Source organism: Artibeus jamaicensis, unplaced genomic scaffold (assembly GCF_021234435.1).
Source record: "Artibeus jamaicensis isolate MK-2021 breed Jamaican fruit bat unplaced genomic scaffold, CSHL_Jam_final contig_519, whole genome shotgun sequence".
Classification (NCBI taxonomy): Eukaryota; Metazoa; Chordata; class Mammalia; order Chiroptera; family Phyllostomidae; genus Artibeus; species Artibeus jamaicensis.
This window is the reverse complement of record NW_026521871.1, coordinates 52,936,294-52,964,179: the sequence shown is the minus strand read 5'-3', so window position 1 is coordinate 52,964,179 and position 27,886 is coordinate 52,936,294. Positions and strand designations below refer to the sequence as shown.

General features: G+C 48.9%; 1 protein-coding gene across 1 annotated transcript; it reads left to right on the top strand.

The window, feature by feature from the left end:
• The first annotated feature begins 106 nt into the window (after positions 1 to 106).
• Positions 107 to 27,850, top strand: LRRC2 (leucine rich repeat containing 2). Its single transcript, XM_037130032.2, has 9 exons — positions 107 to 347; positions 11,608 to 11,751; positions 13,947 to 14,154; positions 16,328 to 16,484; positions 17,604 to 17,740; positions 19,219 to 19,364; positions 22,339 to 22,494; positions 25,162 to 25,298; positions 25,958 to 27,850. Exons 2-9 carry the CDS (start codon positions 11,627 to 11,629, stop codon positions 26,005 to 26,007), a joined length of 1,116 nt encoding a protein of 371 aa, XP_036985927.2. The 5' UTR covers positions 107 to 347; positions 11,608 to 11,626; the 3' UTR covers positions 26,008 to 27,850.
• The last annotated feature ends 36 nt before the right edge of the window (positions 27,851 to 27,886 follow it).

Sequence of the window (27,886 nt, the reverse complement as noted above, 5' to 3'; positions counted from 1 at the left end):
GGCTCGGCCCCTTTCCCTTTTCTGGCCGGTTTTAGGCGACGCACGTCAGCGTTTCCACTGTCAAACGGCCTGCCACCTGCCGGGAGGTGCAGGTAATCCCGGGTTACCGGCGCTCACTGGCCGGCGGGCGTTTGCCCGGGGCCAAGCCCTCCCCTCCGAAGGCTGTTTTGTCTCCTGCCGCTGAGTCACAGAGAATAGATAGACAGTTTATCAGCACATGTCCTGCAGATCAGGTTTGCAGTTTACAAATATAGCCGTTAGCGCGCTGGCGAAGGCTCTGCGTTTTGGAGCGCTTCCGGCTCCGGTGTGGCGCAGCGGCAGGGGCTCGGGCTGCGGCGCGGTCGCGGGTAGGTGGCGGTCGTGCTTGGGGGGTGCGGGGGCGTGAGGGAGCAGCTGCTCCCGAAACCCGGGGCGATGGCGGGGACTGGGAGGGTGGCGTCGTGTGGCACCTGCCCGGAGGATGGGGCAGTGCGCTCCTCGTTTATGTTTTTCCCATGGTAGGACAGGGGTGAACAACCCCAGCAGGACACACAGGGTGGAGGATTACACAGTAATCCGCGTTTGAGGGCAAGGACTGGAATTGAGTGAGGCGGGGAGCAGGAGACTGGGCTGCTGCTGGGGCAGGGTCACCACACTCCTGCTCCTTGGGTAGTGGGCACTCCCAGTACACTGCCCGGGTGCCCAAGGCCAAGCTCAGAACTTCGTGGTCCCAAGTGCAGTCCAGGGAAGATAAATCAACTTTGTTTGTGACTTCTTCAGTGCCCTGAAAGGGATGACTGATGTCTGTCCCAGACGTCTTTCCTCTGGAGACTGCCTTGGCTGCGGGGTGAGGGTGAAACGGTTCTCAGCACCCGGAGGAGAGCTGCCCGCCTTTGCAGGCAGCTGGGCCGTGCTGGCGGCTCCCCTGCCGGACCCAAGCCTGTCCCATAGCTCGGGGCTGGGGCGTGCCCCCAAACCACCTCTGCTAACCAGACCCCTGGGGGGTGGGGGGTGGGAATGCCCCCAGTGCTTGTGTCCCTCTCGTTTTTGCCTTATATGTAATTGGTGACAATGTCTGCCTTGATTTATTTTTTTAGAAAATCATAACTGACATTTTTGAGCTTTGCTAGGGGCCGGGTACTGTCTTAGGCACTTGACACATGTCATCTGTCACATGTCATCTCCGCAGCAGTGCTATGAGCTCAGAGTTGCTGTCACACCCGTGTCTGGGTGAGAATGCCGAGGTGCAGAGAGGCTGGGTGTCCCCCCAGGGGTACTTTATCATGTGACATAACATGTAATTTAACTCAGAATTTGGTTGAAATATTGCGACCATACTGACCTCACCTCCATAGTTTTGTTTACCTTACTGTTTCTATCAGAAAACTCACTCTGGGGGCCAGACCGTAGCCTCCTGTGAGGACAGAATGGAATTTGTGCGTCACTAAAGCCCCTTGTGTGCCGTATAGTCTCTGCTGTACCTTGGTGTCACCAGAAATACCCACCAATCACCGTCATTCCCTTGGGTCCAGCAAGGCAGATAGGTCTGGAAGAGGCTGCAGAAGGCCCGGGGCCAGTCTGCCCACGGGAAAGGGGGGCCCTGATGACTCCGAGGGGCAGGTGGGGAGGAGGGGGGCCAGGCCTCTCTCCCCATGGCTAGTTTAGATGACCCTCTGACACTGGCTTCGCCCCTCCCCCTTTCCCCTCTGCCGCCGACCCTCTATAGACCTGGAAGGGGGAGCACCAAGGAGGGCCTGGCGCTGGACTGTGGCCTTTGTCGGGCCTCCTCCCACACGCCCTAGATCCTCCCTCCCGCCACAGATTCTCTCAGATGTTGGCTTCATCTGCACCCCTCCCTCCCAGTCCAGTTTATCAGTTGTCAAGAGAGGACAAGGTGACCAGGACGTCCCCTCCCCCCGCCCCCGTCTGGTACCCCGGCATATGACTTCTCGGTGAAAACATGTGTTCTGCTGCCAGGGGACATTTTTTCCAGGCATGCCTTCCGGCCCCGGGGCGGGGATGGGTCTGAAAGTGATCCCGGCGCACCTGGGGTGGGGAGGGAGCGTGGGAAATTATCTCCTTTCCTCACGGTGCCTGCAGGGCCGGCCCCTGACCCCCCACACCCACACTTGAGGCCATCCCTCCTGTGGCTCCCACAGCGGCTGGGGCAGCCTCTGGCGTTGAACCCTCACACTGCTGCGTTGCAGTGAACCCCTGTCAGCATGCCTCTCCCCTCCAGGTCGAGAACTCGGGCACAAGGACATTTACCTTTCTGCATTTAGTGAGTGTGGTTAAATGTCTGGTGTTTAGGGTTCCTGAGAATCAAAGGACAAAAATACACACACCTCGTAAACTGGCTCAGAGCACTGGGTTCCTGCGTGGAGGTTCAGAAGCAGGAGCCTGGCATCTGTAGTCTTCCAGCCGGTGCTCCTGGGTGACCAGTGTTGGGGGCTGGGGGACCGACGGGGAGGCCCGGCTCTGAGCCCAAGCCTGGGGCCTCTCAGGTGGCTGCCCCTGTCCTAGAGTGTGGCTCTTCTCAGCTCGGTCTGTGAGCACATGAAGTATAATCAAAGGACTGAATAATCCAACTTGTATTGTGTGCTGTGCAGTAAATAAGCTAGAGTCCGAGAGAGGAAATAACAGGTGGGTCTACCTCTGGTGAAGGGGCAGGAAGGCGGGGCTGAGGAGAGGACCTGCAGCTGCGAACATGAATGGGGAACGGCCTCTAGGCAGAGGGAGCGTGTGAGCGGCCTGAGGGAAAAGAAGCTGGGGGGACAAGCACTGAGGATAGAGGGTGGTCGGGGTGAGTAGGGAGTTCTTATTGAGCCCTGGGAGGAGCTGGGGTCTCCCTCTCATTCCAGAGGGAGGTCTTTGGAGGACTTGAGCCAGGTGGCAAGCAGTGTGATCTGGTTCTTGGGAAATGACTGTCACTATTGTGTGGCAAATGGATTGGACATGGGAGAGTGGAAAGTCAGGAGGCCAGCTGTGAGTTTTGTACCACTGAGGCCAGGTGTGACACAAATTGGTGGTGAGAATCGCATGCTCACTAAGACTCAGGTGATGAATTGGGTGTGTGCATGAGAGTGTGTGCTGTGCGCATCGGGGTGTGTGCGTCATGTGTGTGTACACGCACGTCTGCATACGGGGCCGACAGAGCGAGGACACAGGAAGCAGCGTAAAGGAGTGGAATTCCAGATAAACATGGCGTCATTCTTGAGATGGGAATTAAGGCAACCAGGGGTGGATTGTTCTAAATGGGTGAGTTGAGAAGGAGTTGTGTTTCCCTGAGATATGCGTGAGGCAATTCCTAGCGGATGTGTCAAAGGAAGCAGCTGGAGACGTAGTCACCAGATGTCACTACAGCGTCAGGCTGATGTTTGTAAGTGCCTCTTATCTTCCTGCCCACCATACTGGTTATTTAGCGCTGCTGTAAAACAAAGTCACCCAGCACCTAACAGGTCTAAACAATGACATGTATTATCTCGCAGTTTCTGAGGGCCATCTGGAGTGGCTTAGCTGGGTGGTTCTGGCTCAGGGTCTTTCATGAAGTTGCTGTCACAGTGTTGGCCAGGACTACAGTCATCCGAAGTCATCTCCACTGGGGCCGGAGGGTCCGCTTTTGAGACAGCTTCTGCTCACATGGCTGTCGGCGGGAGGCCTCAGTTGCTTCTGCGTAGGGCTGCTTGAGCATCCTTATGACATGGTGGCTGACCTCTCCCAACGAGGTGGTGGGAGAGAGAGAGAAGCCTTGTAGGATCCAGTCTCAGAGTCATACACCATCATTTCTACCACATTCTGTTCATTAGAACTGAGTCACTGCCCTGGTCGGCTCAGTTGCTTACAGAGTTGTCCCGATACAACAAGGTTGTGGGTTCCATCCCTGGTCAGGGCACATACTAGAATCAACCAACACATGCATGAATAAATGGAACAACAAATCAGTGTTTCTCTCTCTCTCTCAAATTAAAAAAAAGAAGAAGTGAGTCACTAAGTCCAGCCCTTGCTTAAGCAGAGAGGAATTAAGCTCTACCTTTATGAAGGGAAGAATGTCAAGGAATTAGTGGGTATAGTTGAAAGCCGTCACTTCCACCAAAGCAAAATATTTTATATTTTATTGTTCACTGGAGCTGGGATCAGTAAGCCGTCACCCATGGGCCTGGCACGTGCTTCTGTCTGGCACATGGGTGCTGCGGGACCTGGCCGGTATTGTGAGCCATGGAGACTAAGTCACAGTGTCCCCCTTTGTCCCAGTCCTCCTCAACTCTCATTGCCTGTCTGCATGGCCAGCTGCATCTTGACCTGCCCAAGGTCCTCACTGGCTGCCACTGCATGTTGGAGACTCTGCTCTTGACACCTGCCAGGCCACCAGGCAGTTGGTTACTTAGCAAGTTACCTAGCCTCCAGCCAGCTGCCCAGCTCGAGATGATCGGAGGAGGGGACGTGCAGGCATCTGGGTGTCACTGGGGCAGAGTGAAACCGTCTGCCGCAGGCCCCCTCTCCCCTGCCCCTCTGCTCACCCCTGCTGGGCCTTTCTCAGTGGGCCAGCCGCTGTTGTCCTGAGAATGTCTCCAGCAGGTAACAACCGGGCAGAAGCATGGATGTGTGCCCACAGCTCCGGCAGGCCCGCCCCAGGCCAATGGGGAGGGACAGGCCCTGCGAGTTCTGTTTTGCTCAGTAAGCACCCAGGTAATATCTTCCATTTCACCTGTTGGCTTGCAACACGTGTACTACCTTGCCCTTTATTGAAAAGTTTGCTGACCCCTGCAGTGAAGCAGAAGGTGTTTCCAGGAGGAATTTACTTTTCCACTATGAATCTAACTTTTGAGAGTTTCTGAGTGCTGACATGCTCACTTGGGGCCTGTACCATGAAGCACTGGAGAGGCAGGATCTTCACCTCATGGTCCCCACGGTCCCCTCTGTCACAGTGACATCATTGCTTTCCTCTCCTCTCACAGTCCTGGTGTTTTCTTCTCTGCACATGCTCAGTGGCTGTGGACAGTGCAGCCAGACCTAGGAAGACGTGTGCTCGTGATTCTGCTACAGCAGAATCTCCGAGTCTCCAGCAGGGAACTGGACTCTGTTGTCTCCCAGGAACCACGGATGTTGGTGTCAGACTCAGGGGGCCCAGATGAAAGCTGCGTACCCTTGTGGTGGTCGGGGGAATCCACTTGGTTGTCACGCGTCCTCTACAAAGAGGTAGCTCTGTGTCTCGGGTCTCCAGCCTGGATCCTGTAGGTTACCTTCTCTCTGTCCTGCTGTGGTAGAGTATGTCCTGCTCATATGTCTGTAGTGCTGGAGAAAGTTCATGCTTAGAAAATTGCATGTACGTGTTTGCCTGACAGGTTGTGTTGCCTGGAGTTTATGCCACAAAGAAGAGATTAGCTTTGTAAATGTGTCCGTTTCTCTCCCCTAAGCTGCTAAGTGACTGGCACCTGTGTCTGTCCCTGACATCTCCCTCTTGTCTGGTCCCCAGTGTGGCTTTGTTTCTGGATCAGGGATCTTCTGCTTGTCCTGGAGTGACTCAAGGGCTGCTGTCGTAAAGCCACTGTTCCATTCTCATGGGGCTGCTGTCTCCTCGGTGAAGGTCAAAGGCGTTTAGTTGTCTAGGGAGGCCTGGACTCAGTCCCATCCTGTATGAGACCTCAGGGGCTGGGCTGGACCTGGCCTTTAGGAGCTGGTATTTCCTAGCTTCCCAGGGTCTCAGGACATTACACGCAGGTTCCTGGAAAACATGGTCATCACTTGCTGTTCTTAGAGTCTCCAGTTTTCTTTTTTCAAAAGATTTTACTTATTTATTTTTGGAGAGAGAGGAAGAGAAGGAGAACGAGAGGGAAATATCAATGTGTGGTTGCCTCTCATGCGCCTCCTACTGGGATCTGTCCTTCAACCAGGCATGAGCCCTGACTAGGAATTGAACTGGTGACCCTTTGGTTTGCAGGCCTGTGCTCAATCCACTGAGCCACACCAGCCAGGACAAGTCTCCAGTTTTCATTATATACATTTATAACCAGAGCACCTTACAGGCAAGACCCTGATTTAAATCCCGGCACATTCAAAACCCCATTAATGGAAGAATAGGACCTCCTTCTCCACTTTGCAGAACACAGGGAAGGTGGTAAACATGGCTAGAAGACAGGAGATGCTCTTTCCCACCAAAATACTGAGACCGATCATGATTTACAGAAATAGAGCTGAAAGACGTCAAGGAGAGACTATCCCTCTAAGATGGAAACTTGAATTACCATTCTCCAAAGTAATGAGCAATGATCTTTTAAAATGTGGGGGCAGTTAATGTACAGATCTAGTTACTGCTTAGGGGTTTATTGGCCTAAGGAAATGAAAGAAACTCAGCAACGGGATCTGAGCTGTGGCTGGCTGAGCCAGAGTGGCACAGAACGGTCGGCGAGCAGTTCTTCCGGCTTTAATTACTCTCGGCTGGCTAAGCTGTCTGCACCGCTGAGACGCCTCCGTTCACCGCGCCGGCCCTTGTGGTTGGCTTTTATGCGTAGACTTGGACTATGTGCCGAGATGGCCTCTAAGAAACTTGGCTGCCCGATTCTTTCTCTTTAAAACTTTTTTCTCCATTACTGGCTGTGGGCTTCAGTCTCTTATTTTCAGGCCAGTGTTTGGCTGGCTTTTATGTCAGTGCCTTATTAAGACCTTTGCAGCTTAGACATTTCTGAGCTGAAGACAGCAGCGCAAGGGGAGTGGTAAGAGGAAAATGAAAGGCTGCAGTGTCTGGCTCTGGGTAAGAGGAGATGCGCACTCCGCCCTGCCTCTCCCGTGCACTGCAGGTGTAAAGCCTGGATAGAGTATGCGGGGCGGCAGGAGGAGGACTCTGAAAGGGGACGGTTGCAGGAGGATGGGGGAGGACTCCAGGATTCAAATCATCGTAGTACCCGTGGCAGCCTGGGACCCGGAGCGGGATACGTAGACCTCTAGTTTGGCTCCAGGATGGCAAATGCTAAGAGAGGGATAAATCCTTATTGCTTTTTTTCTGTTTTTTTTTTTTCATTTTTGCTTCTCCATCCTCTCCTGCCTCAGCCCCACTAAGATTCTGGGGGGCTTTGTGGGGGTGGGAGAAGGTGGGAATGGAAGATCTCAGGCACCCAAAGCTTTGAGGGAGGGGACCCTTCCTTTCCGACTAGGGGAGCTGTGTGTCCTCAGAGGGTGGAGAACACTCTCTCTGCTTTCCTCCTCCCACAGCCCTCCCACTGCTCGGCTAGGATGAGGGTACATTTATAGAAAGTGTGTAGCAAAGCAGGGTAACTGAAGCCCCAGGTCTCAGGCTGGAGGACTGGAAAAGGGAGCCCCAGGCATTGGGAAGGACCAGGGAGATCATGTATTCAGCCAGTGGACCAGCTGAATAGCACGGCCCAGTGAAGACTCCTCTGACGGGGGCGATCACACCCCACAGGAGGCAGGCTGGGGTGGGAGGGCTGAACCCGACTGAAGCGGTTACCTGCTGCAGCGGTTACCAAGGTGCTGCCTCCTGGCTCTGAATGCGTCTTCAGTGCATGTGCTCCGTGAGATACAATGGAATCCTTCAAGCATTTGTCCTTTAAAATTTCTGAGTAGAGGACAGCGTGGTAGGAAGAGGCTTCCTGCCTCCTTGGAGTGGGGGCTGGGCCTCAGCAGTGTGGGCCACCTATGGGAGTCCATCTCAGACACAGGCCCAGACGTGGTCCCTTTGCAACCTGGCTGCCTTGGCTGGCAGTGACCTTTCTGCAGCCCTTTCAACCCAGGAAACAGAGCCCCGTGTAGCTCACATGCCTGGAAGTCCTCTTGTCCAGTCTCGTACCTGGGCTTGGTCTGCATCCACAGGGCCTGCACACAGCTCCCTGTGGTCTGGTGGGTCACAGACCAAGCTGCCAATCATCTGCCAGGCCCTGTGTGGCTCGCGTTGTGAAAGCCTCCTGCTCTGCCTGTCCCCGGGCTCCCCCTGCCTTCCCACAATGCAGTTGCTGGTCAGTTGGGCTCCCACCTGCACTCTGGGGTTGGGGGGGTGGGGCATGGTGGCCTATTACTCTCCCAGCAAAGCCAAAGCCGCCTGACCAAACCAGGATTCCTCTGCTGTCTGGTGGAGAGAACCACAACTTCTTCAGTGAGGTCTGAACCCTTTCCTTGGGTGCTCTCCACCTGCTCTGGAGAAGGAATAGAAAGACAGAAAGTATCAGCAAAGAAATAGGAGATATAAAGAACCAAATGAGCCCTGGCTGGTGTGGCTCAGTGGATTGAGCACAGGGCTGCAAACCAAAAGATCACGGTTTGATTCCCGGTCCAGGGCACATGCCTGGGTTGCAGGCCAGTTCCCAGCAGGGGACGCACGAGAGGCAACCATACATTGATATTTCTCTCCCTCCTTCCCTCCCCCTCTAAAGATAAATAAATAAAATCTTTTAAAAAAAGAACCAAATGAAATAAACAATAATTGAAATAAAATATTCCCTGGATAGGCTTACAAAACATAATGGAGATAACATTGGAAAGAATATGAAAGTTGAAGATAGATTGCTGTGTATTACCAATCTGAAAAAGAAAGAGGAACAGAGATTTACTAAAAGTAAATAGGGCCTCAAGAATCTATGGAAAAACACCAAAAGACCCAATGTTTGTGTTATCAGCGTCCCAGAAAGAGGGGTGGAAGAGTACAGCGCAGAAAAAATAGTTGAAGAAGTAATGGTTGAACATCCTCAATTTTGGCAAAAAGGTCAAATCTACTGATTGGAGGAACTAGGCAAATCTCTGTCAGGATATACCTGACATGTGCCCAAAAATCCATGTGCAAAGAAATCCATGTGCAAAGAAATCCATGCCCAGATTCATCATAATTAAACTAAGGAAAACTCAAAGAAAAAAATCTTGCAAGTATGGAGAGAAAAACGATGCACTGCCCACGGGAGAGTTACGACTTAAGGAAAAGCAGATTTCTCGCTGAAAACCATGGGGCCTGAAAGAAACAGGTACCTTATTCTTCAAGTGCTCGAAGAAAAGAATCGTCAACTCAGGATTCAGTATTGCGCGAAAATGTTCTTCAGGAATGGAGACATCCTCTTCATACAAAGATGTCCTCAGATGAAGGAAAACAGAGTTCCCAGCAGACTTCTGAAAGAATCGGTAAGAGAAGTCGTTTTATGCAGAAGGAAATGAAAGCCGAGGGGAACCTGGGACAATGGGGACGAAGGATGAGCAGTGGGTGTGGTCCGTGGGGAGCGGTGGGGCTGGCTTCCTCCCCACGACTCGTGTAAAGTAAGTTTGATGATGGGAAGCCGGTCCTGTAACACCCACAGATAGAACAGGTACGTAGCGCAGCTGGCACACGGAGGTGGGGGCCTAGGGGCCCTGAATAGCAGGAAGGCTTCCACCTGTCACTGGCAGCGGTAAAGTATTGTTTCTGAGTGGACTATGAGGAGCTTAGCAGGTATCTTACATTCCCTAGGGCAACCATGACGAAGAAAATACTACACCAGAAAATACAGGGAAGAGCACAACAGAAAAAATCAAACGGAATACTAAAAAAATTCCGAAAACAGAAACAAGGCAGGAAAGGAAAAGAGGAAAACAAAACATGGATCAAAGAGAAAGCAAATAATTAATTGAGACCTAAATGGTAGTTTTATTTGTAAACCTATCAGTAATTATTAAGTGTAAATTGTCTAAACACACCGATTAAAAGACCGTGTTAGACTGGGTTAAATGAGTGATCCAGCAAGGTGCTGTCTGCAAAACCCCACATCAAATATAACCATTTATTTAGGTTAAAAGTAAAAGGGTGGAATCAAGTAAGTGAAAAGACAATTAAGTCACAAAATTTTTACAAATCATATATCTGGTAAAGGACCTGTATTTAGAATATATACAGCACTATTCTAGTCAATAAGAAAAAGACAAGTGGCCCAATTAAAAATAACAAAGGATCTGAATAGACACTTCTCCCAAGAAGATACATAGATGGCCCAAAAGCACAGGAGAAGATGCTCTGGCATCATTAGTCGTCAGGGAAATGCAAATCAAAGCCACAATGAGGTACCACTTCACACCTGCAGGGATGGCTATAGTAATAATAATAAAAAAATAACACGTGCTGAGAAAATGTGGAGGACTGGAAACTTCACACACTGTTGGCGGAAATGTAAAATGATGCAACCGCTTTGGGAAACAGTCTGGCAGTTTCCGAAAAGGCGAGACTTAGAATTATCATATGACCTTCCAATTTCACTCCTGTGTAGGGTATTTATTTGCACAAGAGAATCGAACACACGATGTCCACGCAGAAACTTGCATCACTTGATCCTTTTTAGAACTCTCCTTCAGGTAAAAAGGTTTTAAGGGGGACAAAAGACAGTCCCAGATGTCAGAAATTAAAGGAAAGAGGGGAATCTTAGGGTCGCATTTCAGCTCTGTACACTGACGTGACGGAGTGCCAATGCTCGGCTGCACAAACGTAAGTCCGTTTCCCCACCACATTGGCTTTAATGGAGAGGACACACTTGAGTCAGAAGATTAAACCTTTGGGTTTGCACCCCCACTGACTGCTATTTAGAAGTGCCTGGAGTTGGAGCAGAGAATATTCAACGGCCCTGCTATTTGTCAACCAACACTCTGTGTTTGTACGAGTCAGGAAATGGATTTAGCTGGATTTCAATGCTGTAGATCGGGGAAGTTTAAAACAATCCTTAGAAAGTTATTTTACTTTGATAAGGGAGATAACTATAACTTAGTGGAATAAATTGTGAAATGTGAAATGCACTTTTATGTCCTGAAAAAAATTTTTTTGCAGTGTACAAATAATCACTTAAGCAGTAAAGATGATTTTTGAAACAAAAAAGAGGAGAGAAAGCTCACTGGGTGGCCAGAGAATGAAGCGTTCTGGACGCAAATCTTTTATTCACTACTCATTCATTCGCTCACTCACATGGTCATTCAACAGACATTTATGGAGCACCTACTATGTGCCAGGCACTGTGCTATGTCTCACTAAGATGTGATAGCTAAGACGTGCCTGAGTCCGGCTTTCCTTGCACTTGGAAAATGCATAAACAGAGGCCAGCAGCTTGTGAGGGTCATGTTGCAGAGGAACCTCACAGGACATGTCCCCAGGCTGTGTGGCCAGACCCAGGTGGGAAAGTACTCAGCTGGGCTCTGTGGAGTGTTTGCTTGTGTTACTTGCTGGTGGCCAGTGTGTAGCCTGAGCCAGCCAGGGGTGTGTGTGTGTGTATGTGTGTGTGTGTGTGTGTGTGTGTGTGTGTTTTCTGATGAACTCATCAAACTTGCCCTTCAGTATGTCGGAACCTACTGGGAAGATTAGGTGCTACTAAATTCAGTAGGACATGGGACCATGGAGCTTGAGGACTGCCAAGGGGAGTTTGGAACCCACGATTCAGTTGAGACCAGCGTGTCATCCTAGAGGAGATGACCCCAGGGTGGGTGTTGTTGCCCTTTGGCTTTCATGCAGAGTACTCTCGGGCCCGAAGAACGTGGGCAACCTGCCACCCTGAACTAACAAGGCATTTATTTCATTGTAACTTGAGATCATTGGTTCATTCACCTCTCACTTTACAGTTCACGGTAAAACTATTTTCTTCTGTGTGTGTGGGTGAAGCTGACATCTATTATATTTTTAAACAGGTAACTTCATGCTCCCAGAATGGGACATAAAGTGGTCGTATTCGACATTTCTGTCGTCAGAGCCTTGTGGGAGACACGTGTCAAGAAGCACAGAGCTCTGCAGAAAAAGGAGGAAGAAAGACTTGAGAAAAGTGCTTTGGAAAAGTAAGTTTTCTGTACGTGCTGGTAGCTGCTTTAGTGAATGGGGCCCGGGCAGGACACCGTTGCATGGTGGAGGGGGGTGCCTTTCTCCTGGGCTTTCTCACTGTCGGTGACACCTGCTTATCGGACATCAGCACCTTCACGCTGTTGCCCCGAAGGGACACTCGATTCCTACCAACTACCACCCGTAGCCCTAAGGACCCACATACAGCCCAGGCACCAGCACAGGGAGGACAGTGATGACACAATCGTTAAGTCTGACACTCTGCACCGGGTGAGCCGTGAGCCTGGTGGCTGCTCCCTGTCACGCACGTCAGCCCTCACCCAGGATAAGATTCCTTTGTTGATGCCATTTAATTTGTAAGCTCACTACTGTTATGCAAATTCATAAAGGTGAGTTGTTCTGTTAATGAAAATTAAATTGAGCATTTTTGGAAAAGCTACATTTGTGGTAAATATGAGCCACACAATTGAATTAACACCGTACAAGATGGATGAAAATAGGACAAGCTGGGAAAGCCGCACACCCAGGTGGGTTTGCCTGTTTGTAATGTTTATCGCCTATGAAGAGACCCAAACTGGGGCTCTCGGGTGAGGCATGGTGGGTGTGGTTAATCCAGGAAAGGCAGAATGGGGCGCTGATGGGCACACCTGTTTGGGAGGGAAGTCCATGGCCCTGTGTCAAGCTGGCAAAGTGGGATGCATTTCTGTGCTTTAGGTTAAAACAAAATGTGTCAGGTGGGACTGTCAATTCCTGGTCCTCCACTTTTATGAGCTGCATGGATCGAGCAAATACCTAATCTGCTCACACTCGATGACTAAGTGGCTACTGTAAGTAGGCATCGAGGCCATTCCAGGTGGTTGTCATTATCCCAAGTCTGAAGACAATACAAGGTTGTGAGGACCTAAGTAACTTGCCCATGCCCTTTCCCCTGCATAACGCCGTCATCACAGACGGCTGGAACCTCTTTTCTCTTGCCACTTAGCACCTGTACTGCGCCTGGCCATGCAGGGATGGGACCTGTACCTGCAGTCTGTTTCTAGAATTGCCCCTTCTAGAAGTCCTCCATCCTGACGGCCACTGAGCCCCTGAGTAGGGTCCGGGTGCTTTCCTGATAGTGAAACACACCAAGTTCCTGTCATCAAAGGGGGCTGCCTGTTTGGGGACAGTGTCTGTCTGATGGCTTTGAAGGAAAACTATGACACATTTTATTTTTTCAAAAATGTTTTATTTATTTACTTTTAGACAGAGGGAAGGGAAGGAGAGAAGCGTCTGTGTATGGCTGCCTCCTGCGCACCTCCTAGGGGGGACCTGCCCACAACCCAGGCATGTGCCCTGACTGGGAACTGAACCAGCGACCCCCTGGTTCGCAGGCCGGCACTCAGTCTACTGAGCCACACCAGCCAGGACAACACATTCTGTTTTTGTACCTCAGACTATTAGCCTGACAAAGCCGGGGAGCAGACACCAAATTCCTAAGTGGGGAACGGCCCGCTGCAGGCAGAACACTATTCTAGCCATTGTGGGGCACCCAGAGGGCAGCAGGCTGTGGGTCGCAGCACCATGGAGTTTATGATCCAGTTGGGGGAATAAACTGGAAAGTTATAGGTCAGACAATGACTAAGAAGGTGCTGATGGGCAGTGGGGGGCAGGGAGCGGGGCTGGGGCGCTGAAGAGTCCTGAGCCGGCTCCAGTTATGAAGGACCACAGGCCCACCCGCAGGAGCAAGGTTTCCCAAGGTGGCTGACGGGCGACATTCTCGTGGCAGGTATTTTATAAACTGGGACTGCCTGTTTGTTTCTATCCAAGTGCTCTTGAAAGATCAGCACATTCCTGCGGCTTTTCATATTTAAAAACTTGGGTTGGCACCACATGTGCTATCCAAGGAAATCCTAATTAATCAACTGCGTAGGTAATTTTGGCAGAAATGTTAGCCAGGAATTCCAGCTAACTCAACTCTAACTTTTAAAAGTCAAAGTTGCTAGTAATTCACAACTCTGAGATTTTACGTTTCCTCTATATTCCCCACCGCAGTGGAGGGAACGAGGAAAGGGGGGTCAGGAGAAACTGAGAAGCGGGTGCGGGGTGCCGGGAGTGGCGGGGAGGACTGCGCCTGCGCGTGCGCCCCGGTAGCCTGCTCCGGGCAGGTGCGGCCGTGGCCCTGGAGGCTGACTGCGGCCTCTGCGGGGTGTTTTAGGATAAAGGAGGAGTGGAACTTCGTGGCCGAGTGCCGGAGGAAAGGCATCCCCCAGGCTGAGTACTGCAGGAATGGCTTCGTAGACACCGGCGTGAGGCTTCTGGAAAAGATCGAAAGGAACTCTCTCCTGAGCCGGAGTTCCCCTTCCAAGGCGGGAGACAAAAGGAAAAGCCCATTTGTGTTTGAACTCTCGGGGGAGCACTGGAAGGTGAGTCGGGGTGTTCCCAGCCAGCAGAGGCTCAGTGCGGCGCTGCACTGATGTCCACTGGGAGCTCCAGGCCTTGGCCTTGGCCTTGGCCTTGGCCAGCGGAGCGCTCTAGCCTGGGAGGATCTGCTTTGAACCAGGTTCTCATGTGTCCTCTTCCACAAAGACAGTGTCCTCCTGCAGAGAGCAGCGGGGGTTCTACTTGGATCCCTTCCACGCTGGGAGTGGCCCGGACCCCAGGCTCTGCCCAGGACGGCATAGCCTTTAAAATGCTCAGAGCTGCTGCTTGTTCCCTCCTCCCTTAAAATGACTCTTGCCTTTAGAAATTTTCAAACCAATGGAGCCTTTCACCCTCTAACATTCTGCAGTGGGTGGTGACTTTGCTTACCCTGAGCCGATTTTCCTCCGAGATTCTGGGGCCAGGACAAACAGGTCTCCTTTCTTTCTTTCCTCGGGGGTTTACAGGTGCTTACAGGTGCTTCTTGCTTTCATTCCCCGCCACCTGCTGCTTTGCTTAGAGAGGCACACGCCCATGACCCATGACCTGCTGTCTCCTGGTTGGAGCCGCACTTGGTGTGGGCGAGCCACGCCTGGGCGAGTGAATTTGGCCTGTTGTTCCTTTCGCAGGGACAGTGTTCTCTGGGACCTGTCCTTCATCCCTGATGACCCTGGGGATGGTGCCCCAGTGAGTGGGCTCTGGGCTTTGGCTCAGCCGCAGGGGGTGGGGTTCAGATCAGAAGGAGCCCGGGTGGTTTGTCCAGGGCTGGGAGCTGTGCTGGGTTGAATGCTCTGCTGTCACTGTCTTAAAAATCCAGTTTTTTGTTTTTTTCTTCAAGACTGTATTTATTTATTTTTAGAGAGTGGGGAAGGGAGGGAGAGAGAAACCAATTGGTTGCCTCTTCTACGTGCCCTACAGGGGACTGAACCAGCAACCCAGGCACGTGCCCTGACCGGAGACGAACTAGTGACCTCTCACTTTGTGGGGTGACACCCAAACAACTGAGCCACACCAGTTGGGGCTTGAAAATTCTTAACAGTTTTTAACAAGGTGCCTACATTTTCCTTTTACACTAGTTCCTGAAACTACGTAGCTGGTCGTTACCCTTAGGGACTCATTTAAATGTGTGTGGGTTTCGGTTCTCCTCTTTGAGTGAGCCTGAATAGTGCTCACTCTACCTATCTTATGGGATGAACGGGAAACCATATTTAGTGTGAAAATAATTGTGTAAGTTAAAAGCTTAACTGCGGATCAAATAGCCATGATCACAAAGCACGTTACAAGTACTGAGCGCCAAGCAAAGGGGTCACGTGGGCTTCCTGCCACCTCCGCCCCTCTGGCCTTGCCCTACCTCCCCTGCGCACCTGCCAGTGTGTTGATGGTGCCGTGTAGTCTGGGGACATGTGTGCTGTCCTCGTCTTTGTTCCATCCCCTCATGCTGAGCTCACCTGTCTGCAGGGGTAAGACTCAGTGAACCGGGTGTCTTCACCTGGACAAATGCCACCCTCAGGTCTGTAAGTGCATCTCAGCACCGTCCAGTTTTACCCAGGACACCAGCGGGGTGGGTGGTGCTTTGGAGCCCCTGGCGTGTTCCTCTCTGTCACTTCAGAGGCGAAGGCCCAGGGAGGTGGCCTACCTGGACAACTACGGAGCCTGGAATCCTGTCTTTCTGGCGCTTTTCCCCTTCCTGTAGACTTGTACAAATATGTAGAACTTTGGCCCAGCAAGTATTAGATGTTTATCAAGCATTTTTAAAAACAACTACAAAGGAAGAGAAGTGTCACCTGAATTTAACAATCGAATGTAAGGACAGATTTTATTTTTTTAAGGTGTGGTATTGGTGTATTATAAATAAATAAGACATGTGGTGGCTGGCGTGGGTGTGAGCTGGATTATCAGTGTTCACCAGGCATCTGCTTCGAATAATCTCATGAATTCAGGGCAGCTTTGAGCTTGGGCTAATCTCTTATTGTGAGATTAAGGACAACTGCAGTCTCTCTGCTTTCTTTCTGAAATGGCCAGAGAGCCGGCTGGCGGTTACATCTAATGCTCCCACACATGTTCTCTCACTTCTGGCTTTTAAAGTAAGTGCAGGCATTCCTTGGCTTTGCGCACACCACCACTCAGTGCCGCTGCGCTGAGGACCTAGGGCCGATCGCTGTCCTTCCTCTGTTCCAGGAGCTCCCAGATTCGCTGAGGGAGCAGACGCACCTGAAAGAATGGCACATAAACAATACCCTGATTCAAATCATTCCTGCCTACATCGAGCTGTTCCAAGCGATGAGAGTTCTGGATCTGCAAAAAAACCAAATCTCCCATCTTCCGGCTGAAATCGGTATGTCTCTTAGCAGAGCCTCGGGCCTCTGGCAGCAGGCAGCTGGTGGACGGGTGGTGGTGCTGTGAGAACGGAGCCCTGCAGTCTCCTGCCCTGGGGAAGTTGTGGCCCAGGGCCGTTGCCTGTGTTCCCAGAGCTTCTTGTCCCCAGTGGCCCCCTCTGGGTGGTGGTGCCACGCTCTCACCTGGGTAATGGCACAGACAGACATTTGCCAAATGCTCAGATACTGGAGGTCTCTCGAGTGAGCAACACCATGTTTAGGAGCTTTTTATTTCTTTCAGTTGTAGAAATACAAACCTGCCATGAGACATTTATCATAACCATAAAACACAACACATCATTCCCATAAACTAGTCCATTGATAAGTTTAGACTAGCTTATTATGTCATTTTGATCAACACTTTATTCTTCTCAGTCATTTTGTTGTTGAAGACCTCAAGTGGTCATTACTGCTTCTCTTTTTCTGGGGGTGTGGGGTGAGGGTCGGGGGGCTGTGCAGAGCTCCATCCTGCAACACGTGCCCTAGAACCAGTGGCTGCCCCCCTCATTTGGAAACTCGCCAGGGGTGGTGTGAGACAGAGGGCGGCTTGCCCGGCCTCTGCCTCTTGTGCCAAGATGACGAGGCCCTGACCACCTTCACACCCAGGCTGGGATTAGGTGCTGCCCACTGATGAAGAGTGGACTTGCTTACTGCCTGCTGTAAAATGAAAGGAATTGAACCAGCTCTGGAGGCTAGAAGTCTGAGGTCAGGGGGCCCTCTTCTGGACTGCAGACTTGTTCTTGTTACCCTCACGTGGTTTTGGAGATCGTTAGTGTGGTCACGTGCTCCCAGTCCTCCCCAGAAGAGGAGCGGTCTTTGTTTTATCGTAGCCCCTTCTCTGCCTTGCCGCTTTGCCTGCGGTACCTGCAGTACCTGGTTCTCAGGCTCACAGTGGGTTCGAGGTGGGAGTGCTTGAGGGGCCACCGCTTCCCCCAGCATCAAACCAAAACCAAATTCTGTCTGATGCCTAGCCCATCATTTATACAAAAGTTTTACTTTTTTTTTTTTTGTTTTCTGTTCTTAGAAGACCTTAAAGGACCTACCCTGTGATGTTGTTGTTTTTTTCCTTCTGGTGACAGGCTGTTTGAAGAATCTGAGAGAACTCAATGTGAGCTTCAACCATCTGGAGAGCATTCCTCCAGAACTGGGAGACTGTGAAAATCTAGAGAAACTGGATTGTTCTGGAAATCTAGAGTTAACTGAGCTCCCCTTTGAAGTAAGAGAGTAAACATATTTGCACTGTGATTTTCTTGTATTTGATTTATAACATGGAATGCCCTATAACATGAGGAAGAAGCTTATAAAGATAAAGTCCATCCTGATTATATCACATTTTCGTGACATTTCAATCACCCTCTTTCAGTTATTGTAAGTCTTTAAAATGTCTTTACACTAGGCTAGAACCTGAATTTATGTCCAGAAATGCCACCCATGGGAAGCCAGGCAAAAAAGGCCTGTTTTCATGCAAGATATTTTTATTTAGTACCAATGGGATATATGATGCCTGTTGGCTGTAATGCAGACCCCAATTTATTTATCTGCATTGGTAAAATAAATAAAGGGGTAAAAATCTTAAAAAATGTATGTATTCAACATAACATGGAAATAAATAAAGGGGTGAAAATTAAAAAAATGTATGTATTCAACATAACTTGTAGGTAACTAAAGTAGTCCTCCAGACAGGATTTAAGGTGTTTATTAATTTAAAAATATTAGTTTCTTTTGGTCTAAATTCATTGGAGAAATGATTTTAAGTCATTTTCTGATAAAATAGAGATTATCATGAACAGTTTTAATGGCCAAGTCAAGGTCAACAAGCTTCTTGTGCTGAGGGGAGGAGGGAAGGATCTCGAGGCCCTCTAGTGAAGCGTTCCCCCGGTGAGGGTGGGACAGGGCCGGACCACTGAGGGTGGTCCTGGGGGGGGGGGGCTGTTAATCCCCTTTCCTGAAAACTTCCGTGTGGGAGGAAGTGGCTGCTTCTGCTGTCGGTGTCCAGCTCGTCCAAGGTAAAAATAGTGGTCCAGGTGAGGGGACACCACCGAGGGTCCCAATTCCCTGCACACTGTGCGCCCCGTGTTCTCCCCAGTTTATGAAATGTCTTGACCTTCTCTCAGGTGTTCAGGCTGGAAGAAGCCAAGCCATCTCTGACCCCTCTTGCTCCCGTGGCCCATATCCGCTCGTCGGTCAGTCCTGTTGGGCAGGCCCTCCAGAACATGTTCCGTATCCGACCCTGCTCAGCGCCTTTCCGCCAGCACCCTAGTCCGAGCCCATGTTGTCTGTTTACACTGGGACCACAGCCTCCTGGGCTGGTCTCTCTCTTCCTTCTCCATTCCCCTCTCCTTTATGGAGACATAATTTACATGCCGTAAAACTCACCCATTATAAATGTACGTTTCACCAATTCAGTTTTAGGATATTTCCAGCATCCCCTAAGAATTCTGTCTTGCCCATTCACTCTGTAGAATTGTGTTGCTCGTTTATGACATCACCAGCTTCTCACAGGCAGCCACTGTGAGCTGTTCACCTTAGCACACCTGGCATGTTGCATGGTGCTCCAGAATGCATGTGGTTTGATCTCTTTTGCATATGTTCATAAAAATGTCTTTGAGAAGGGATAGCAAGTGAAAAATTATCAGTGGAACATAATGCTTTCTCTTACAAAAGCAATTAGAATATTTTGTTGTTCCTTTCTAGTTAAGTAATTTGAAGCAAGTGACATTTGTAGATATCTCGGCAAACAAGTTTTCCAGTGTCCCCATCTGTGTCCTGAGGATGTCTAACCTGCGGTGGTTGGATATCAGCAACAATAACCTGAACGACCTGCCGCAAGACATAGACAGGTAGCTACTTGCGCTTTGAAGGTGAGGTATATGAATAGTTACTAACATCTTACACACTGTTAACATTTTAAACTTTTTTTTAAAAGATTTTATTTATTTTAGGAGGGAGGGGAAGGGTTGGAGAGAGGGAGAGAAACATCCCTGTGTGGTGGCCTCTTGTTCATCCCCAACTGGGGACCTGGACTGCAACCAAGGCATGTGCCCTGACTGGGAATCGAAACAGTGACCCTTTGGTTTGCAGGCTGGCACTCAATCCACTGAGCCACACCAGCCAGGGCAACATTTTCAACTTTTATGACATATGAATGTTCTTTGAAATCGGTGAATTTTCCAGAGTCCTTTGTTTCCAGGAAATGAGTTTGGTTCTTTATGTAATAAGACAGTTTCTAGTCTGCATCATACATGTACTTGTATATGATGAGGTCTGGCCAGAAAAAGCCCAGCTATTGTTAATATAACCAGAATGGTTTGCTCAACATCGATGTAACCTGGCAGCCAAGGAGAGTGGACTGGAATGAGCATGTGTGAACAATGACGACTTCACTGTACTGGTCAGTGGGGGCAGTAGACACTGTTGAGTGAGCATGTGTACTGTGTGGCCATCACATTCAAAATGAGTGAGCAAGTAGAGCAATGAGTCTGCATTAAATTTTGCATTAAGCTTAAACATTCCTCTGTGGAAACTATTCGGATGATTCTGAAGGCTGCAGCTATAGTGAACTGGTGATTGGCGGCTTCATCACGACAACATGTCTGCTCATACATTGTGTCTTGTGCAGAGTTTTTTGGCAAACCATCAAGTCATTCAGGTGATTCAGTCCCCCTGCAGCCCAGATTTGGTGCCCTGCAACTTCTGGCTTTTCCCCAAACTAAAAGCACCTGTGAAAGGGAAGAGATTTCAGACCATTGGTGAGATTCAGGAAAATACATCTAGGCAGCTGATGGCAACAGGGAGAACTTTGTGAGGTCCCAAGGTGCCTGTGTTGAAGGGGACTGAGGTGTCATTGTCCTGTGGACCATGTTTCTTGTATCTTGTTTCTTCAATAAATGTGTCTATTTTTTCATAGTACATGGCTGGATACTTTCTGGACAGACCTCATGTATATATAGGGGTGAGCAAAAGTAGGTTTACAGCTGTGAGTACACAAAACACAGTTTATTTTTGTATTAGCATTTATTAATTATTGTATTATATTCCATATGGACAACTGTAAACCTAGGCTTTTTTAAAAAGATTTTATGTATTTATCTTTAGAGGGGAAGGGAAGGACAGAGGGAGAGAATCATCAATGTATGGTTGCCTCTCGTGCATCGCCTGCTGGGAACTGGCTCGCAACCCAGGCATGTGCCCTGACTGGGAATTGAACCACGATCCTTTGGTTCACAGGCCCGTGCTCAATCCACTGAGCTACGCCAGCCAGGGCCACTGTAAACCTAGTTTTGCCCACTGTTAATGTTCATTTGAATAAATCTTCATTGCCTTGGTGAACTTTAATTTCCTTTGGTCCCTGGCAGAATGGCATCATTAACTTTTCTTCACTCCATAGAAGTAGAAAAGTAAAATGATTACATGTGGGATAGAAACATATTACCCTATGTTTAGGATATCAGTGAGAATAATTTTTAATTTTATCTGTGGATTTACTATACCTAATTTTTCAAATGAAATTGGTATGCTGAGTAAGGGTTTCAAATTATGTCCTTGTAGCCTCCATATTTAAATATAATTACTACACTGAATCACATAAGATTCATTCATTCACTCATTCATTCATCCTGCCAATATTATCGGGCCCCTGTATGGCAGGTCTGATGAGCCAGCCGGGTTTAAAGTGGTCAAGGAAACAAAATCTCCGGCCTCCTGGAGTCCACGACCTTCTTCACAAAGCAGCATAAGTAAGTGGACTGTCAGGACGCGGACGCCGCCAGCGGCCTCATCCTCCAGGCCATCTCCTATCTCTGTTCCCTACTTCTGGTACATCTGATGTGTGTACCCATGCTTTCTCGGTTTGCGAGACTCGAGGGAAATTGTTTTCATTTGAAACACAGGGGAGCTTTGTGACATATTTATGGGATCGCTCAAGATTTTGCAAATGAATGAAGGAAAAAACTGGAGTGGGGGTGGGGGGGTCTCTGAGCTGAACAGAGTAAAAGGCCTTTGGAGCAGAGCTGGCTCATCTCCTTTTTTCTCTGCAGGTTTCTTCCTACTTTAAAGTTAGCAAATAGGATGAGAGAGGAATAACTGTGCTGTCCAGATATACAACAGGAAACAGTGGCTGAAGTTTATTTTCACTGCAACTCTAGTACGACTTCTTTCCCATGCCCTGTTCACCCTTGGAATGAGACAGGCACTTAGAGGGATATATTTATTTTTTTAAATTTTTATTTTTGGTTTTAGAGAGAGGGGGGAGGGAGGGATAGAGAGAGGGAGAGAAACACCGATGTGAGAGAGAAACATTGATTGGCTGCCTTCTGTACACACCATGACTGGGGACCTAACCTGCCACTCAGGCACGTGCCCTTCTGGGAATCAAACCAGAGACTTTCGGGTTGCAGCCAACTGAGCCACACAAGCTGGGGTGGGAGAGACCGATGTTTTAAAAAAGCTTTTCGACGACAGTTTGCATTCTGCATCGTTTGGTGTTGGTTTCAGGTGTAGAGTGCGGAGGACACAGACACTTTGTTCGGAGTGTCTGCACGCTCCGAAACGGTCTACTGCGCGTGCGCGCTCTGCTATTGCTGCCGCAGGATCTGTGTCCTCGATTGGCAATTGAGTAAAAAACTAAAAAACAGAACGTGGTATCAGCTGACACAACTTCATTTATTTAATTTTAAAAGTTAGATCTTTCTCATAAGGGTCACATATGAAAAGTAAACTAAGTGGGGTTTCCTGCTGGGGTTTATTTGTGATTCACTCTGGTTTTCTTCGCTGAGAAGCTAAGTCCTTGCGCTCATCCCTTTCCCGGCTCCGTAGGCTGGAAGAACTGCAGACGTTTCTCCTGTACAAGAACAAGCTGACCTATCTGCCCTACGCCCTGCTTAATCTGAAGAAGCTCACCCTGTTGGTCGTCAGCGGGGACCGTCTGGTGGAGCTGCCCACCGCCCTCTGCGACGCCTCCACCCCTTTAAAGTGAGTAGAGCCCCGATCCCCGCAGAGACACGTTCGGACACGGGGAAAGCAGCGAGGAGGGGAGCCTGGGCACCTGTCTCAGGAGGTGGCTCAGACGCTGTCGTGGTACCCTGAGACTCTGGGAGTTCCGATGCCCTGTTACAGGACTTTGAAGTTTTGGGACGTAACATGGGGAGGGGGAGCTCAGAGGATTTCTAGACGATGCTGTGTGCTGGTTGAGGGCACAGCGGGGTAGATGCCTGGGCCCCTTGGGCCTGTCGCTCCCCTGAAGCTGATTCCATGGCACTTCCCCTTGGCTCCCCACTAGAGCGTCCTGCCAGAATTTGGAGCTTTGGAGATTCCCTATCACTTCCACCCTGAGACCACCGTAGCCCATTCCCAGTCACTCGAAGCCTCCCCAGGAACCTTCCCACCAGGCTGCTCCAGTGAGAGCCCCTTCCCCGCTGTGTCCGGAGACCCATCTGCTTGTTCCAGCCACCACCCAAGGAGATATTTCCCTTTGGTGTAGAAGGTATTTCCCCTAGATTCCCAGTTCCCTTAGTGGCAAATGCTCATATCAGCATGAATCTTTTTTACTTCCGGTCCTGCAGTAAGATGCATAGCAAATGGAAATAAAGAGGTTAGCTATTGCAAAGAGAAAGACTAAATTTGTTCTTGCATAAGCACAAGTGTAACGGGTGTGAGACATCTCCCCCCCCTCCACCTCACCCAACTGCTTCCACTGGAATGGGACTCCCACTGTCCGTGGCTGGGAATGCCGTCTGAGTGATAGTGGCCCACTGGTGGGAGGGGTAGCAGGAGCCACCCCTAGGGCTCCTCCCACATTCAGGGGGCAACTGGCAGCAGGCAGAGCTTACTTACTTCAAGGGCAGGAGGGGAAACTTCTGGTGGGGTAAAACTGTAACCTGTGCGCAGGTAACTGAAGTCAATTCCAACACCGTAACTGCGGGGCTTGGAGGTCTCAGAGAACCAGAGGAAAGCCCTTTGCATTAATAAACAGTTCAATAAAAAGACTAGACATAAGTCTTAAAAAAGTCACTAGCTTACTGATCTCTTAGAAACAATCTGTAGAAAAAGAGTGGAAGAATGATGGCATTCATAGCAATGATCCCAAAATATAAAATATCTAGGCAAAACCCTAGGAGGAAAAAGGTCTCTTATGTGAAGGGAACTAGGAAGTGTCCCCAAAGAATATCAGAGAGATCTTGAATATTTGGAGAGACATACTGTCTTTCCGGACAAAAAGACTCTAAAGATGTGATTTCTTCCCCAAATTATGCTCAAGTAGAATATGATTCTAATCATTACTTTACTGTGATTTCTTTTATGGAACTTGAAAATGGAATTTGAAAGTCTATGTGACAGGTAAAAAAGCTAAAAACAGTAGTGATAATCTTGAAAAACAAGAGCGATAGAATTTTCAACTTTTCTGAATGTCCGAAAACTATCATAATAAAATTTTGCAAAAGTGAAGGTATAGATGACGAAAATTGGGAGGTGGGAGGCTGGGGGACTGAAGAGGAGGGAGGGGGCACCTCCACTTGACTGAACGACACGAAACTTTCTGTCCTGCGGTGAAAGATACTGCTGTGGAATGAGCTGAAATAGTGACTGTGAGTCACCACGGGCGGGGAGAGAGACGGACGCTTTACATAAAAAGTGCCCTTGCACAGTTCGGATGAAAAGACATACGTGTGTACAGAGATTCCTTTAATAAAAAATTGAAGGATGGGCAGATGTAGGCAGACTTCTTTTGGGGGGGCCGGGAAGGACAATGACAATTCAGTGGAAGAGATTGCAAAGGAAAGTCGAAGCGCTCTTTCTGCATGAGAATGAAAACTTGTTGCTTTCTCCATATTTAGACATTAAATAAAATTAAAAAGAAAAAATGAACTGGGAAGTATATATGCTAAAAATCTGACAGATGTGTGTGGATATGCCATATATATGCATATGGAAGGTATTTTATATATATATGTATGTATGTATGTATGTATATATATATAACCTTCTAAAACCAGTTAGAGTGAGGCTAATACCCAAGACAACAGGGACCTACTACCATTGCAACTGAAGGCTATTTGAGGAATTTCCTATTTTGAATTGAATTAATTACGTCATCTTTACTTCGTAACATCTTTTAAAATTGTGAAGACGGAAAACCAAATGCCATTTTAGTTTTTCTCCTTTAGCTACTTTTCTCCTTCTTCCTCTTCCCCCTTTCCTCCTCCTCCTCCTCCTCCTACTGCTCCTCCTCTTTTGTGTGGGTTTTACCTGAGTCCTTCTTCATTAAGCCACCCCGTTTCAGCACTGGTGTCACTAATTGGGAGTTATATCTAGCATAGTGAGACATCCTGTTTTCCAGACCTGACTGAGAGAAAGCGTCATTGCCCGCCTCTCGGCCTCCGCCCATTGCCCTCTGTCTGGGGCCGAGTAGCTCTCCTTTCTCCCGTCAGGCCTCTGAACAGCGTCTGCCTTCAGACCTATTTTATCATCTCGATGGACTGTCCCGCAGTGGAACTCCACTGGTGATGCTGACCGTATGTGGTCAACTGTGACTTTCAAGAATAAGTAGGAATTTAGGATTTAGGACCACAAAGGTCAACTTCCAATGGGAGGGATTTTTGCAGTTAAAAAGTGTGACATTGTCCATCTTTTCTCGAATAGATTTGTAAACCTTATGGACAATCCTATTGATAAGACCCAGTGTCAAGATGGTGACGAAATGGTGGAAAGTGAACAAGATCGTCAACACTTCGATAAAGAATTTATGAAAGCCTATATTGAAGATCTTAGAGAAAGAGGTAGGTTACTCATATTTAAAATATTTCAGATGAACATACAGAATGCCATGAACTCAGGCAACACATGTATTGCTATAAGGCAAATTGACAAAAAGTTTACTGGGGAGGGGCAGTTTACTTTGTAAGTTATTTTTCCATTTACCAAGAAAGAGAGATCCTTTTCCTTAAGATTTTCCATTTGCCTCATGCGCTCGAATGCTTGCTATGCTGTCAACTATTTGACAGAGAAACACATACTTACAATGGAAGGGTCGCATTACTAATTATACATGAGTTTTAAACTAAATGACATTGACAAAAGAGTATCCTAGTTAATGGGACAATAAAATTCCATTTCAAAATGCATTTAAATTCCATGTCCGAGAAACTCATCTCATATAAATGAGGGTGCACCTATGTCAACACCACGAGAGCACAGACACGAGGCGGCAGGTTCGGCAGTCGACCCCTTTAGTTGGGGTTTTCCACCGGGCGCTGGTACTGCAGGGGGGCAAGGCGGCCACAGGAACGGGCAGAAGTGTTCCTCCGGACGGCTGTTTCCCAAGTGCCTCCCGTCACAAGGATGTGTAAACAGGAAAAAGGTGCAAATCCGTCTTCATTCTTCAGATCGTGCATGATGAAAGGAGAGCGGTTGAGTATATGTTTTCCTTTCATTACAGAATCGGTTCCCAGCTATACCACCAAAGTGTCTTTCAGCCTTCAGCTCTGACACCGCCCTCGGACGCCTGCGCACCTCCCTGTCCGTGGGGCTGTACCTCTTTGTGTTGTGGGTCAGGTCGCAGAGGGGTAATGGCTTGTACTTAGGCAGGAGGGCCAGAAACGGCGGTCACAAGTGTTTGGAAAAATGATTTTCCAAGTTCAGATGGATGAATACGTCTCTCTGTGGACTGGGGAATTGATCGGTGGGTTTATATGTTGATATTTAAAGGTTCATTTGCGTATACTTGGTTCCAAGTGATGCACATTTAATATTTTAGGACATGTATTATTTTTTTAAGATGATAACTTAGACCAAATTCTGGAGTTGATTGCACAGTTTTTAGGAATCAAGGAATAAAGGGCTTGTGAAGAGTGTTTCTATTGGACTAGTCAGATGAGAGTTTATTTGTTGTTTTTTTTAAGGAGTTTTTTTAAAAGATTTTATTTATTTATTTTTAGAGATAGGGGAAAGGAGGGAGAAAGAGAGGGAAACATCAGTGTGGTTGCCTCTCATGTGGCCCCCATTGGGGACCTGGCCTGCAACCCAAGCATGTGTCCTGACTGGGAATCGAACCAGCAACTCCCTGGCTCGCAGCCAGCGCTCAATCCATTGAGCCACACCAGCCAGGGCTGTTTTTTTTAAAGGAGTTTTAATGCATTATTTCTTTTACTGAGAATAATTGTCCTGAGGTGTATACAAACTGCTATTTCCATATGTTTTAAATTAAGTCTTGCAAGTGTGGGCTCTCAGGAGAGACTTTGGGTAGAACTGGGCCTTGAAGGCAGGAAGAAGGGCAGGGTGTCTGCCTTTGCATCGGGCACAGGACGGTCGGGTGATGTGCTAGCAGCCCTTGTGGGGGGTTCGGGCTGGTCACGAAAGCCTTGCGTGGCCTGCAGGATGGTCATCTTGCCCTGAGTGGGCACCTCGGGGTCCTGGGACCCACCTGAGAGCGGGGAGCAGAGGCAGTGTTCTCAGGGACCCCCTGCTAAGGTGGCCATGCGGTGTGGCGGGCAGGACTAATCCGAGTTGGTGAGGGGTCCCTGGCAAGCCTTCCTCAAGGGTGCCAAAGGAGAGGCTGCCCACGGCCGAGATGCTGTGGCCCAGAGTGCGCTCGGCAGACTGTTTTGCATGGTTAAAGATGGGGTTCCTTATGGGACTTTGGACCCTCATATCACGTCACGTGGTTTGGAGAGATCGTACCCTGTCCACCATTGTACCACTGTCTGGGCTCAACTAAGCAGGACTGGGTGTGGAAGATAAGCTTGAACAAGCAGTTTACACACGAATCGACTCCTCCGTGGTCTGCCCAGTACTGTCCAACGAAACTTTCTGTGGGGATGGCAACACCTGTGAATGTGTGTCCCACGGCGGGACCGCCAGGCCAGGCGCGCCTTGAGCACTTGAACAGCGACTGGTGCCAACGAAGCTAAATATTTAATTTAATTTAAATTTAAATAGCCAGAGGGGGCTACCCTATTGGACAGCTTGGGTCTAGCCAGGTGGTTCTTTGGAAGTTAATCTGGGCTAAAAATGAAGGGTGACTTTTATTTTCTCTTATCTGAAGAATCCGTCTGTCCCTGAGGCATGCATTTAACATGGGTTACTCCTGACACGCCAGTGTCTTGTCTTGAGGGGCCTAATCGTAATTCCAAATATTTTATCCTCAGCATCTGCAGAACAGGCAGAGAAATCTGAAACCACTGTCGGGGGTTGCTTCGTCTTAAAGACAAACTCGGAAAGTAGGTTTAAGATGAGAAGAATAGGAAAATGAGAAACCACTGTAATTGACCCTCTAACAATTGTATTTTTCTTTTTCACTGCTTAACAATGTAATTCAAATTTATTAGTTATACCTCTTGAATGATTTTGGTGTTTTATTTCATGGCAA

Bases quoted from the DNA above. Each gene is read 5' to 3' on its own strand.
- LRRC2 (XM_037130032.2), top strand. From the start codon at position 11,627: ATGGGACATAAAGTGGTCGTATTCGACATTTCTGTCGTCAGAGCCTTG. The intron at 14,155-16,327 runs GTGAGTCGGGGT...CCTCTGTTCCAG, and splicing joins TCTCGGGGGAGCACTGGAAG to GAGCTCCCAGATTCGCTGAG. The intron at 22,495-25,161 runs GTGAGTAGAGCC...TTTCTCGAATAG, and splicing joins GACGCCTCCACCCCTTTAAA to ATTTGTAAACCTTATGGACA.